Genomic DNA, 14,501 nt, shown 5'->3' on the forward strand with positions numbered 1-14,501 from the left:
GCAGGAAACACCCGTGTTTGCCCTCCCTCTCCTTCTACGCTCAGACAAGTGGGCTCAAGAGCTTTTCCAGCATACTGTCCATTGGGAATTTAAGTGCACTTCTTGTAGTTATACTCTAAATGACAGGTAAAGGTTTCAAGCCTTGTAATTTTAAATCATTTGTATTTGGTAATTAAACAGCTTTTGATTTAGTAGATTTTTTTTTGGTAACACAACCCTCCTTTTGTCTTGCAGTGTTGAGAAGTCTCTTACAACGTTCACTCAGATTCTGAATGACTGGCACCCACTAAAAGCCATCCACCGCACTCAGTGCAGTAACTGCAACCGTAGAAACCAGAGGAGGAAAATGGTGCTTGAAAAGTAAGTTGAAATAACTCTAAATTTACTTTTTTTTTCTCTTATCAACACCTTGTTTCATCACAATTTAACCTCATGGTCTTTGTGGTTGGTTGATATTTGTCTTTGTTCATTTTTGCAGGCTGTCCTCTGTGTTTGCACTGCACTTTGTGGAGGGCTTGCCCAGGAAAGACCTCTCTAAATACTCGTTCGAGTTCCAGGGCGCACGCTACAATGTTAGCACCGTTATCCAGTACAATAAGCGTCTAAAGCACTTTGCCACTTGGATCCGCCAGAGCAATGGTGAGTCTTTTATTCTGTGAGTTTGTTAGCTGATCTACTTACACTATTCAATTCAAAAGTCTAGAGTCTTTTTCCTTACTTTTATTCAGCAAGGAAACATTGTCACAAAGACATTTATAATGTTAGAAAAGATTTCTATTTCAATTAAATGCTTTTCTGTTAAAGGGCACCTATTATGCCCCTTTTTACAAGATAGAATATAGGTCTCTGGTGTCCCCAGAATGTGTCTGTGAAGTTTCAGCTCAAAATACCACACAGATCATTTATATCATTTTGAAAATGCCTATTTTGAGTGGAAGCAGAAACACGCCGTTTTCGTGCATGTATTTTTAAATACAAATTAGCTGCTGCTCCCCGCCCCTTTTCCAGAATAGGGCTGTGCATTTACAGCTCATACCTCAAATACTCTGCCAAAAAACAACAACATTTGTTTGGTTTTGATTATCATGTATATCATGCTGAAATCGTGCGTTTTAAAGCCATATCAGTTTAAACTTCTGATACAGTGTTTTCTGAGCGCACACATCCGACGCACACACACAGAAAGTGGCTGTCACACGGCATGTGAGCACTAAACCAAGTTATCTTTCATGTCTTATTGCACTTAAACTGTCAAATACACACAAGTTTGTTAAAAGCACACGTACGTAACAAGAACACAGTCGGTTATGTTTGTGAAGGTAAACAGCTGGGAAAGAAAATCTCATGTTTATATTAGATCTGTGTATGAAGTGACAGCAGCGCAGTGGGTGGAAACGTGCAGATTAAGGGAGTGAAGTTTGAGCGGCTCGTTTTTTTCACATTGTTCTAGAACAGGGGTAGGCAAGTTCGGTCCTAGAGAGCTCGCAGTCCTGCAGAGTTCATCTCCAACCCTGAAAACAAAACTCACCTGAAAAAGCTTACCCGGGGACCTGATTATAGCACTTTAAACACGAAAAAAAAAGAAGAGATTTTCATGATATGTCCCCTTTAAAATTTTTATCTAAGTTTTCACTAAAATATTAAACAGCAAAACTGTTTTCAACATTGATAAGAGGAGAAATGTTTCTTGAGCACCAAATCAGCTTATTAGAATGATTTCTACATTTTAAAATGTTGATTGATTTGTAAAATGTATTTACATTTAAATTGAAATATAAATAAGTGTTGGGCGATATGGTCATTTTTCAAATCGTCATATTGCCAGTCCATGAGCTCGCGGATAGATGATATTATCGTGCATGGGTGGGTGGGGGCAAGAGAGAGACTCTCTGTACTTGTCATAGGCTATTTCATAACTATTTGGTGTTTTAATCTGCACGCGCGTGAGAGAGGGAGCCTATGACGGAAGTTATCAGTCTGGTCTGCAAAATCAGTCAACTGTGATAAATCAAAAGTAGATTTATTAAGACCAACATTTTAACACTAAATATTGGACATAAACAAACACATTAAATATAAAGTATTTAAAACAGTTCATATATTTGGAGTAAATTTTAATTAGACATATCAGGTCATACAGTGCTCCGGACCACGCGCCCCATGTTGAGCCCGACGCACCACCACAGAAGCAAGAATGAGATGCGTTCTAACATAACTGTGGCATTAAACTCAGTTAGTGAGGGCTCAGTTAAAATATTGCACATATATAGGCCGTTCAGATTACTTGTTAAAGTGCAACGAAATACCTTATATCAGCAGACGATATGGGTCTGTGTTTGGAGACTCCTTCACCGGCTACAGGATCCTCATTTGCGCGCGCGCGTGTGCGTGCGTGTGTGTGTGAGAAATACAGTGCTGAATGAAAAAGCGGGGCAATTTGATAATAATAGCCGAATTATAATGGGCCGCCTAATAATAATAATTATTATTTTTATTATTATTATTATTAATACATTAATAGGAGAATGAGCCTAATATCGTCTTGACTATCGACAAAGACATCTGTTATCGTCGATATCTCTGACTATCGTCGATACACGATACTATCGTCTATCGGCACAACCCTAATTATATAGTTGTTCTTCTGAATCCCATTAGCCAATTAATAATTTTAATGTTGCTAAAAACACCATATTTTTTCTGCTTAAACGTTACACTTCCGCATTGTTTTACTTGCATGTTACCAAAAATAAGCAAAAATACCACATTATCGACTGTTATTAAATAGATTTACAGCTAAATTTGCTAGTTAGTTATCGCCGATTACTTGCTCTGTAAAATGTTATTATTCAAATTTATACTTAATAGTGGTTCATTTACATGTTTGTGTTCTGTCTTTTAGGGTCATGGCTGGAACTCGATGATTTGAAATACCCTCACAGCATCACCCACAAGAGGTTTTCATTTCCTGCCAAAGAAATTCACATTGTCTTCTGGGAATCAGACTCCACTAAAGATGAAGTTTCAGAAGTTTGCTCACCGACAGCTCCCTCGGCACTCACGAATGTCGATGATAAGCACCCGCGCAAACTGTCAGACTCTGTGGCCAATGACACGTGTGTCATCAGCGCGCTCACCTTGGGAGACTCGATTACTGCCGGCGCTCTGGATACATCCATCGGCAGCACCACTTTACTGGACACCTTTGAGGGTCTGTCACATACAGACATTGTGACCCTCACTCTGGTTGATGAGAACAAAGCCACTGAGGCTCTTCAGATTCCCCAGAGCCCAGCCGTCGTCCCGGCCGCTCTCCCCAGTCTTCCTGTCGCATCTAGTTCATCTTGTATCTCCAAGTCCGTTTGTCAACCTTCAAACGCTCCAAAACCCCAAAGTTCTGGTTTGACGGAAGGATGTTCGGTTTCCAATCCAGTTGTGCTGAGACCGTCAGTGGCTACACAAGTACATGCACCGTCACCGCTTGCGTCCTCATTACTTCAACGCCATCCTTCCTTCCAGTCGACACCAATAAGACGTCCTCCTCCTGCTCCAAAACCCATTCTGAAATGTGACAACGAAGCTCTGCCAGCAAAGCCAGCTGACATGTTTGGTGGCTTCATAAGCATGAAATTGCCAAATTCAAGTGGCGTGAATCCTGCTGTAGAGCCTCAACACAAACCAATCACCCTTCCGTCGGTTAAGAAAAATCCAAGCCTTTTGGCAGACCAGCAGCCTATTACCACTACAGAATCCCTCAGACTGAAGCTACTGAAAAAGCTCAAGGCTAAGAAAAAGAAACTGGCCAAATTAAACCAGCTTTTGGGAAGTGCAGGAGAATCTGCACCGAAACCGGACAGCACGGCTCTTTCGTCGCCCTACTCTGTCACCTCTAGTACGTCGGCGTACGACAGTCCAGCATATGACCAGTTCTTCGCTGAGCTTTTGTCTCCTGCAACGACCGTCAGTAACCTCTCACCTGACAGCACGGGGCTCCTAGAGATGTTGAACAACGGCCAGAATGTGGAAAAGACCGTTGGAAGCGCACAGCAAAATCCTTGTGTAGCAACTGTGGTTCCAGAAGCAACTTTAACCTACCCTTCCTCTCCTAATGACTCTGTATTGAATCTTGATGAATACATACAATCAGGGATGGACCAGACTGCGATTGAGAACACCGATTTTAATGGCTTAGATATATTTTTCTGATCATGAATAGCTTTTAGATTTTACAAAATTAAAATTTGGTCTGATGTCAAAACAAGTTGTTCCTGAGAACTCTTCTTTGTAGTTTCATATTGGGAATGCAAGACTTTTGTTAGGAAAGCCTGTGGTACATCATCAGTTAAATGAATCCAGAGTTCATATTTTGTCTGATATACTTGAATAAAGAATATTAAAGGGTGCAGAGTAAGCGATGTTTGTTTGAAGAGCAGAGTATGCACAATGCATTTAAGGTTTGTACAGCATTGTACAGTTGTTTAATAATTTTTTTGTTGTTGTGGTCTTTTTTTATGGTTATCACTGCATTTAAAGCAGTTCATATTAAATGGTCCCAAAAACTGAATATGTTGTGGTTACTGGCATGTAATTTTGCCTGTGAGTGAAGAGTAAAACACTTCACTTTCAAACTGATTATATATGTGGTTCCTACACTTTTTGTTGGATAGGAATGTCATTTCTAACTAATAAAATATTTTAAAGCACTTGCACTTGATTATGAATTATAAGAGTATGAAAGTCTCTAATGCTTACCAAAGCTGCATATATTTGATAAAATACAGTAAAATTATTTGAATAGCATTTATTTGAAATAGAGTTCTTTAACAAGTCTTTACGGTCAATTTTGATCAAATTAATGCATCTTCAATGAAAAATAAATACTGCTTCAAACTTTTGAACAGTAGTGTAATTGGACATGTTTTTATCAGCAATTACATAAGCATTTCCATTCATTTTTATTCTAAACATTTCTCCAGGTTTTCCATGACACATGAAATCTGTACATTGTAAACAACTATGTGCTATCATTTTGCACTTTAAATTTCATGATCACATTACCATTATAAGGGAGTAATAAGTGTTCATATTTTAACAATGTCTCCTTTTTTGGGTGCAGTAGTGCTTTTTGCTTATAGTGGAGTACTTGAGACAAATTATTAATATAGTTGGACCCAGAACGTATACATTGCCTTAATTAAAAATAAATTTAAATAATAATAATCATGATCAATATTACAATATTCAAGTAACCATGTCAGTCCATTTTTAACTGGGCATGGAAAATGTGAATGAAAAAAAAAAATTCATTCAGTGAAAAGCTTCACTTTGTTCAGTTTTTGGTCTACTTAAAAAGGTCTTGAGTTTGGTTATTTTAAGAGTGTGAAAACAAGCAGTGGCCAAAAAAAGTATTTAGACACTTAAGGCTTAAATAAAAATGTATGCATGTATTATCTTTATAACAAAGCATCAAAACAAATGGCATTCGTTTTGAAGAAATAATAGCACAAGCACATTGTTCAATTAAAACTATAACTAAAATTTGTTGGTTATCAAATTAAACAGATACATTGTTAAAAATAAGACAAATGTCTTGGCTACTTTCTGGTTGTCAAACTGCAGAACATGTTTATTATTAAGATGAGGAACAACACTGATGGTTATGTTGTTGGGACATCTGTAAATTTGAGATCCACACACACACACACACACACACACACACAAAGACAGAGCAGTTGGTTAAAAATAATTGTAAAAAGCATCTCAAAGTTAAGTTGCATTTTTTTTATCTAACGCAATAAAATTGACATTTTAAAGTGTGACAAATACTTCGTGGGGCCACTGTAGTTAAGACTCAACATACTGTCTGCTAATTTATTTAGCATATGATATATTGACAGCTGAAATATCACAGGTGAAGTTCAGTTGTCTTGCTTTGTCAGCTTTTCTGTTTGAGTTATAGCAGTCATTTTGACCAACATAAATGTAAAGTTTCAAAACCAAAACAGCGCAGCACCAATATCTCAAATAATTACTTTAATGACAAGTTATATACAATAACCAAATTCACCAGGCTTGTTTAACTACATGAAATGTACTCCTTATATTTAGTGTTTAAATATAAAAGTGACAATACCATTTGGTCTGCTGGCTGGTTTAGAGTAGATTTCTTCAGTCCTGGATATAGAGGCCTCCTGAAAATGCACATCTTAGTTCCCCTATTTGACAAGCATTTCTTGAGATGTAGACACTGCTAATGAGCTGATGAGTTGATTCAGGTGAGTCAGATTAAAGAGACACCCAAAATATGCAGTGTTTGATGACATCCACAACCCGTATATATAGAGTGGAAGACCAGCTGAGACCAGCTAAGACCAGCAAAACGGTTTCAGCCAGCAGAGGGCAGTCTTTCACTGCGAGACCGTCAACAGACCGTCGGTTTCAACTTCACATTCAGATGGTTAAACTTTAGTTTATCCTAAAATACCAACTGATAGGATGAGCTGTGAGCTATGCAGCTATACCAGGAACAGGGTTTCCACACTCACACAGTACAAAATGTGCCATTTCTTCATGAAGCAGAAGTGACCCTCCCATAAGGAAACGCATCAGTTTAGCGGTGATGTTATCTGTGATGCTAAAATGATCAGACAGCAGTCTGAGACAGACCGGCAGTTCATACTAGAGAACATGTTTGTTGCCGTGATGGACAACATTTTCTTACTGGTGCTGGTCACACTTCTCAGCGTCGTTCAGAATGGTATGACATTTAGATTTTATTATTATTATTTTGGATACTTGAATGATGTTTATGCAGAAGGTGTATGCAAATTATCTTTGAACACACTGCTGTGTTTATACAACTAAGTTACCAGGAATGAGTCCATAATGTAGCCTAAATATACATGGAAATGCATTAAAACTTACCATATATGTCCAATCTTTAATACATCCTTCTCCTCTAGTGTTCTTCGCCTTAAAGGTTGAGAAAGAATGCACCGGTCAACATTCTAAACATCATTCTGCAGCTTTTGAGCGTTTGTCTTGTGCAAAGTGAGTAACATATTGATTCAAGTTTCAAATTAACAATAATTTTAAAAGAGCTTTTTTTATATATATATAGAGATAGATAAATCATTCGTTTATGAAATCATGTTGGTGTAGATTCTTTTGCATAACAGTTCGAAATTTTCCTGGAAACGAATTTCCTGATTTATTTACATAATGTTAATGTTGCAAAAGGGTTGCACTGGTCTGCGCATATTGAAAGCCTATATCTGTACATTTAATTTTTCACTTATTTAAAGTTTCTTGGAAGTCTACATTAAAGCAAATGGGCTAATTTTAAGTGAATTATGAATGTGGATTATTATATTCTATATATATAGAATGTATAGAATATAATATGCCAAATAAACCAAACTAACAGGATTATTATCAGTTGCATATCTAGACTGTTGGATTCTGGTTTGCTAGTTTATCTTAGTTTAGATGCAATCATAAAAGTGTCAACCACCACCAGAGAGGAAGCAACTGCTCTTTCACAATATTTCGAAAAGCTACATGGAAGTTCTATAAGAAGAACTGACAGTGAACTACATCAGTTTGGTCAAATGAAATTCAAGCGTTGGTTAGCTGATAAGAGTTCGTTTCTGAAACTGTATAAAAAGTTATTAATTAATAAAATGATCTGCTTCATAATGATTTATGTATTTACTGTTTTTCTCAGTCGAAACTGCATGGACACGTACCCCACATTTCTGGCAGTACTGTGGTGCGCTGGTATCTGCCTCAGCCAAGGTACAATTCAATTCATCACATTCGTTATTTAAAAAAAAAAGTAATTTAAGTGATTGAATAAACACGTAATCAAGTTTTTTTTTTTATATATATATATATATATAAGTGAAAGTGCCTTTTTTATTTTCTGTGTTATTTTTAACTTTCACTACAATATAGTGATAGGATCAGACCAAAGAAAATACCCCTTTGTAATGTAGTAGAAATGGTTTGCATTTCCTGACTAGTAATTTCTTTTATGAACCATGTGCAAATATTTGTCTACATAACTTAAGCTCTATTTTTGAATACCACTGAAATAGTAATTGAGTTGCTAAGGAACCGACGCATATATAATAAGAGTCAGCCCTAATAAAATCCCCCTACGTGAGAAAATTACCTGTACAATAACTTTCTTGGAAATGATCCTATATCATTTAAATAAGAACACTTTCAAAGTCATTAAACCATTTTTGTAACAGCTCCAGCTGCCTTTGCTGGCATTATCTACCTTGTGGTCCGGCAGAAGTACTTTGTTGGCTACTTGGGGCAGACTTGCCAGAGGTAAGATTTTTAAACGTACAAATCCATAACTGTGAACAAATAAGCCCTTTTGAACATCAAAAATATGTTTTCTTGTGCTAAAGATGCATTAGAGTAAACTGACCTTAAAACTACATGAAACACAAATGTGCTGTTATGCATTCCAACAGCATTAGATGTTGCCTAAAGTTAATCTCAATACAAAGGTTAGTCATTAAACTATTGCAGCTGTATGATATGGGTACAACTTAAGTGATTACATCACTTAAAAGTTTCAACCCTGGATTTTGCTTTAAACAGACACATCAACCACATGTTGTAACCCAGCTGTGTTTTAAACACACCAGACTTGTTGACAGATATTCTGCTTGTATGCCTGACAGCACTCCCGGCTTCCTGTTTGGGAAACGCATCCTCTTCTTCCTGTCACTCATGTGTGTTGTGGGAATCATAAATCACCTGATGCTCAGCTATGGTGGCAGTGACTACAAAGAGTACATCCAGACCATCACCAAAGCAGCATCAACCCTTCTGCTCTTGCCCTGAACTGTTCCATACAGATTTAACAGCAGCTGAAACAGTAGTGCAAACACATCAGTGTAGATAAGATCTTTTGGTTAATGGTTTGTCAGTTAGTGAGAGGATGTGGCAAGAAAAGTGTGAAGCGTTCACAGTGATGATCACAAAGGCATTTCATTGCAAAATGATATGTACATATTACAAACCTTTACAAATCAACAAACGAAGATTTAAAAAAAGGCTGTTTTTACCATTAATATCCCAGTATAAGGTATTTGAAGAAATGTTTTAAATGGGTCATATCATGGTTTAGTTTTTTTTCCATCAAGGTCAACATGTAAGGTTAGTAAAGATTTGTCAAAAAAAGTTTAGTTTTCATAACCTATTTCACACCTCTCTTTGAACTTTAGATTTGAATGGTCAAGGCTTACTGTGCCTTTAAAAGCGCCAAGTTCTGCTCGCACACCAGATTGCAGGTTTCCTGCTGTGTGAAATATAGTTCAGCAAAATCCTCAGCCTCTTTGCGAAGTCTGCATTACATGACAGGATTACAAACTAATCAGTGCTGAAATGTCAGACTGAAATTATTAGGTATAGTATAACTAACTACACATTTCTATTGATTCTCTGGAAGTACATGCAGAGTGTAGGTGCTACACAGCACAAGAAATGTGTAAAACTAGAGTATAGCATGTTTTACTCTGTGTGACATCAAAAGTTTTGAAATTATTTATTTGTTTGGCTTGATTTCAGTTATCCGAAAAGATAAAGGAAAATTTGATTCCTCATGATATGACCCATTTAAAGCAATGAATGGAACACATTCGGGCACTTTTGCATAAAGTGACCCATTTAAAAAAGTATTGTAACTATCTTGTGTTTGCTAGTTTACAATGTGAGGATGTAAATCTTTCTGCTTCAACAGAATTATAATTAAGATTAAATTCCAATGATCTCCATTTCTTTATGAATTTTTTATTTTGTATTACTGCTGACATAAAGTTTTATTTACAATAAAACAGTCCTTTAAGATGTTTTAATGGTCTCCTCATCTGGGGCTTCAGTTTCCACAGACCGAAGCCTGTTTTCGGAAGATTTTTGCTGTTTCACAGAACATTTTGGGTGTTGATCTCCTCTTCCATGGTAAGAAACCTGCTAGATCAGATATCCAGTCATATTCTCAATACTAGAACTCATCAGAGGCCTGCTCATTTATTAAAACACACCTTGAACTGTCGTTTGCTGAAGCCGAACCAGTAGGGAAAGTCAAAAAGGGCGTCAGAACGGTACTTGATGATGAAATGTGTGTCTTTCCAGATGGGTTTCACCTTTTTTCCATCAACAAGGATTTGAAAGCTCTCACCGACCCATCCCTGTAGTGCAGCACTAACATCAACCTTAACACACACACACACACACAATCATTTACTTTTAATTCATTTTTTACATTTCCAGAAAAAGGCCACTAAACTTGTACATCATAAATCATTGAAAAACAGAAGTCTCCACTACAGAGAAACTCACATCAACTGTATAACTCTCTCCAGCAACAGATGAAATAGTCATGTCTAAGCCTCTCTCCATCTCCCATCTGATCATTGGATGACTGCCGTTGATCGCCACCACATAATATCCAAGAGCTATAGACAATAATAAGAAGGGTGAGGAGTTTGACTTTACAAATACAGCATGCAATGGTGTCAAAGTTTAATGATACCTTCCCTGTTGACACTGTGACACAGCCATATTGCATTTCCTGTTATGATAAATTTTTACAACTGTAGTGCTTAGAAATAAGATTTGTAATCTTTTTTTAAAGAAGTCTCTTCTGCTCATCAAGGCTGCATTTATTTGATCAGAAATACAGAAAACAGTAATATTGTGAAATATTATTGCAATTTAAAATAAAGGTTTTCTTTTTTAATATACTTTAAAATATACTTTATTTCTGTGATGCAAAGCTGAATTTTCAGCATCATTACTCCAGTCTTTAGTGTCACATGATCCTTCAGAAATCATTCCAATATGCTGATTTATTATCAATGCTGGAAACAGTTATTATATTTATATACAGTTATATATATAAAACAGTAACACAATATTACTCTTTTTTTTCTGTATTTCTGATCAAATAAATGCAGCCGTGATTTGCAGAAGAGACTTATTTAAAAAAACAGCATTTATTCAAAATATAAATCTTTTCTAACAATATAACACTTTGCTATCACTTCTTAACAATTAAACACATCCTTGCTGAATAAAAGTTTAAATTTCTTTCAAAAAAGAAAGAATAGAAATTTACTGACCCCAAACTTTTGAACGGTAGTGTATATTGTTAGAAAATATTTCGGTAACACTCCTCTGTTTGCATGTCAAAAAGTACATTTACAAAGTCCGTTTTTAAAACTGTTCACTTAAATGGTTATGCCAATAATGTATTTCATAATATTTGTTTTTTAAATTAAAAAAATGACTAAACGACCACAGACTTTGTGTGTATATATATATATATATACATACACAGTATATATGTACATACAGTATGCTGATAGAATTATGCCTTTTTCAGAATACTGTATAATTTTGTCATTTTAATATACATTTATTTATTTTAATATATCATTTTATGTATGTATACAGTACACACTACACATCAATCTCCTCTGTTTATACGTAAAAACACATCCAAGTTAATTTGCAGAAGCAGGTCAAAGACTTTCACTGTGTGAAATATTAATAATAAAAAATCCTGCCTGTAACATCTCCGTTTCTCTTTTCTTCGACCTTTGATTTGGTGCATGCGGACACCAGGATGTATGTTGTTTTTGAGGTTAGCTGTCGTCTCAAATCTGTGTACTCTCCCAAAGTACGTACTATGACATTCTTGAAATGGCCAAGAAGACAGCAGGGACTGGCGCTCTCTCTGGCAGCGGCAGGTCGCAGCGCCACTTCCGGTGGCATCCCCAGCTGCCACTACTAGTCGTTACTAGTCGTTTCCGGCAGCTGCCAGAGTTCGTGGTAGCTGCCGTTTCTGCTGTTTGCTCGGTAAAACTACACTGTACTCAGTGGCGTGCGGTGATGTTTTTTTTTAAATGATGATGCAAAGTTCCCACAATTGTATTATTATTATTATACATTTTTATGTATCAGTTGCCATAGTTCTTGCCAGGAGTCAAAGGCAGCTGCCAGAGTTCGTGGCAGCTGCCACGGTCTTTCTCGCCGTTCCTGCTGTTTGCTCGGTAAAACTACACTGTACTCAGTGGCGTGCCGCGTGCGGTGGTGTTTTTTAAAATGATGATGCAAAGTTCCCACAATTGTACTATTATTATTATACATTTTTATGTAGCCTATCAGTTGCCAGAGTTCTTGCCAGGAGTCAAAGGCAGCTGCCAGGGTTTTTCTCGCCGTTTCTGCTGTTTGCTCGGTAAAACTACACTGTACTCAGTGGCGTGCGGTGGTGGTGTTTTTAAAATGATGATGCAAAGTTCCCACAATTGTATTATTATTATTATACATTTTTATGTATCAGTTGCCATAGTTCTTGCCAGGAGCCACTATTCGTTTCTGGCAACTGCCACGGTCTTTCTCGCCGTTTCTGCTGTTTGTTCGGTAAAACTACACTGTGTATACTATATACAGGGGCGTAGCCATCATTTCAGAAGTGAGGGGGACAGAAATGTTATATATATATATATATATACACACACTGGCAGCTGCCAATGGCAGCTGGGGATGCCACCGGAAGTGGCGCTGAGACCTGCCGCTGCAAGGATTTGCGCTTGCTCTCTCTCCAAGAAGAATTACAAAAGCAGGCTATATCTAAACCTGCATATTGTCACATGACGTTATTTAAATCCATTTACCTTCCTGGAGAATTACAGAAAATCACTTTTCCCTCGCTAGACTGGCTCTCATCGATGAACACGCAGCTGTTCTCCTGATCCCACTTCACGACTCTGCAGCCCGCGCGACTCTCGAAACAGTGAATCCGAGAGGAGGGCTGTTCACGAACGACTCTAGCTCGATAACGTCCATAACAAAGCCCGAATTCATGCTTTCGCGCATTTTCATTCTTTTGTAACTTATAGAGTACAAATCCGAGTGTTCGTCCAGCGCATGAGTCGTTCTTCGCTTTGATTTGGTGGGAAGTGGAGCTGGTTTATGAATCGGCATCAGAGGCAACTGGGTCATCCTGTAGTTCAGTACAGAGCAGTAAAACATTACTGTGACGGGAAGTTTGAGTTATAGCACCTGTAATACTGATTTAGGAGGGTGACCTCATATTAAAACACTCACAGAGCAAACAGTGTTTTACATCATGGTAAATGTAGTAATTTAGTACATCTTTGCTTTTAGTCAAATTAAAAGTAAGTTAAGCTCCAGCAGTGCAATAGCGTTTCCCTGAGGGACCTCTCACTTTAGGATTATTCAAGTCGCTAACAGCTTTAACTAGTCTTAAACTGGTTTGCAGACTACCAGGCTGATCTATGGATGGTTTTAGGAAGGTTTTGGGTGATTTTTAGGCTGGAATACCCAGTTTGGCCAAGCTGGGACCCTCAACAAACTAGCTGATTTCCGTAACTTGAATACGTGTATATAAACCTCTAAAGATGAATTTGATTGTAGTTTTGATAGTTGTTTTAAATTAGTTGTAGAGTCAGTTTTACATTAACCATAAAATTCCCCATATTTTTCTATTTCTTACAGAATTCTTTTCCACTTACTCAAGGCAGGCAGGGATGGTAGCTGGTTTTGAACCATTTCATGCTGTTCCAAATCCAGAACTGGTTTAAGTGGTTAAACCGACTACAAGAGCGAAAGGAATGGTAAGCCATGCTGTTTGTGACCTGGTTAACCACAACACAGCTTGAACTGATTGACCTCATTTTAGACTGTCATATGACCTGAAGTTCCAGTAAAGTATAAAAATATAAAAAAGTTGTTGCAGTGATGTTGTGATAATGTTTCACACTTTTCTGTTTTTATATTCCTTATCTTGGTTTCAACTAAAAATTCCAGTTGGCCAGATCAAGACATCTAAACCAAGTGATGGTTAATACATTTGAGCCTACCCTCAACATTTAAATAAATGCTGTTCTTTTGGTCATCCTATTTATCAAGGAATCCTGAAAAAAATGGATCAGTTTCCACAAAAATATGAAGCAGCACAACTGTTTTCAATATTGATAATAATATGAAATGCTTCATCAGCAGCAAATGAATACTTGAGCATGAAATCAGCATATTAGAATGGTTTCTGAAAGATCATGTGATTAAAGACTGGAATAATGACTGATGAAAAATCAGCTTTGTATCACAGCAATAAATTACGTTTTTAAATAGATTTAAATAGAAAAGTTATTGTAATAGTATTTTACAATATCACTGTTTTTACCCTATTTTTGATTTTAAAAAACGCAGCCCTGTGAGCATGCGATTTCTTTCAAAAACATAAAAATTGCAGATGGCAAACTCTTGAATAGTAGTGTATACATATGCAGACATCTATAATAAATGACATTCAGTCATAAAATAAGATCGAAAGCCGACGCAACAACACTTTTAAAAACGATGCATGAACGTGAACATCAAAAATCAAAGTCAAACGCAAACCAGACAAGTAACAAAGAGAAGTAAAAAATTTATTGCAGTATTTGCTCCTC

General features: G+C 36.9%; 3 protein-coding genes across 3 annotated transcripts in view; 2 read left to right on the plus strand and 1 right to left on the minus strand.

The window, feature by feature from the left end:
* LOC107697438 (SUMO-specific isopeptidase USPL1-like) overlaps positions 1–4,401 on the plus strand; it is a 6,666-nt gene extending 2,265 nt beyond the window's left edge. Inside the window, exons 2-5 of the mRNA XM_016498226.1 lie at positions 1–126; positions 235–360; positions 479–639; positions 2,903–4,401. Of these exons, the coding sequence (XP_016353712.1) occupies positions 1–126; positions 235–360; positions 479–639; positions 2,903–4,206 (1,717 nt within the window). The 3' untranslated portion in view covers positions 4,207–4,401. The remainder of the gene's footprint in view (positions 127–234; positions 361–478; positions 640–2,902) is intronic.
* Positions 4,402–6,382: 1,981 nt separating this feature from the next.
* On the plus strand, positions 6,383–9,068 carry LOC107697405 (arachidonate 5-lipoxygenase-activating protein-like). Its single transcript, XM_016498171.1, has 5 exons — positions 6,383–6,757; positions 6,963–7,050; positions 7,727–7,797; positions 8,259–8,340; positions 8,703–9,068. The coding sequence occupies exons 1-5, from the start codon at positions 6,640–6,642 to the stop codon at positions 8,863–8,865; spliced, it is 522 nt and encodes a 173-aa protein (XP_016353657.1). The 5' UTR covers positions 6,383–6,639; the 3' UTR covers positions 8,866–9,068.
* Positions 9,069–9,826: 758 nt separating this feature from the next.
* On the minus strand, positions 9,827–12,832 carry LOC107697406 (mesenteric estrogen-dependent adipogenesis protein-like). The gene is made up of 5 exons (XM_016498172.1): positions 12,702–12,832; positions 11,592–11,722; positions 10,363–10,478; positions 10,065–10,235; positions 9,827–9,990 (listed from the first exon to the last, which is right to left on the minus strand). Exons 3-5 carry the CDS (start codon positions 10,435–10,437, stop codon positions 9,865–9,867), a joined length of 372 nt encoding a protein of 123 aa, XP_016353658.1. The 5' UTR covers positions 10,438–10,478; positions 11,592–11,722; positions 12,702–12,832; the 3' UTR covers positions 9,827–9,864.
* Positions 12,833–14,501: the final 1,669 nt, after the last annotated feature.

This window comes from Sinocyclocheilus anshuiensis, unplaced genomic scaffold (genome assembly GCF_001515605.1).
Source record: "Sinocyclocheilus anshuiensis isolate Anshui unplaced genomic scaffold, SAMN03320099.WGS_v1.1 scaffold939, whole genome shotgun sequence".
Lineage (NCBI taxonomy): Eukaryota > Metazoa > Chordata > Actinopteri > Cypriniformes > Cyprinidae > Sinocyclocheilus > Sinocyclocheilus anshuiensis.

What these genes read in the sequence shown, in the direction of transcription:
- LOC107697405 (XM_016498171.1), top strand. Translation starts at nt 6,640, where the DNA reads ATGATCAGACAGCAGTCTGAGACAGACCGGCAGTTCATACTAGAGAAC. An exon ending in TCTCAGCGTCGTTCAGAATG is followed by an intron (nt 6,758 to 6,962) that starts GTATGACATTTA and finishes CTTCTCCTCTAG; the next exon opens with TGTTCTTCGCCTTAAAGGTT. An exon ending in TTGGGGCAGACTTGCCAGAG is followed by an intron (nt 8,341 to 8,702) that starts GTAAGATTTTTA and finishes TATGCCTGACAG; the next exon opens with CACTCCCGGCTTCCTGTTTG.
- LOC107697406 (XM_016498172.1), bottom strand. Translation starts at nt 10,437, where the DNA reads ATGATCAGATGGGAGATGGAGAGAGGCTTAGACATGACTATTTCATCT. An exon ending in GAGAGAGTTATACAGTTGAT is followed by an intron (nt 10,236 to 10,362) that starts GTGAGTTTCTCT and finishes GTGTGTGTTAAG; the next exon opens with GTTGATGTTAGTGCTGCACT. An exon ending in TCAGCAAACGACAGTTCAAG is followed by an intron (nt 9,991 to 10,064) that starts GTGTGTTTTAAT and finishes CTGATCTAGCAG; the next exon opens with GTTTCTTACCATGGAAGAGG.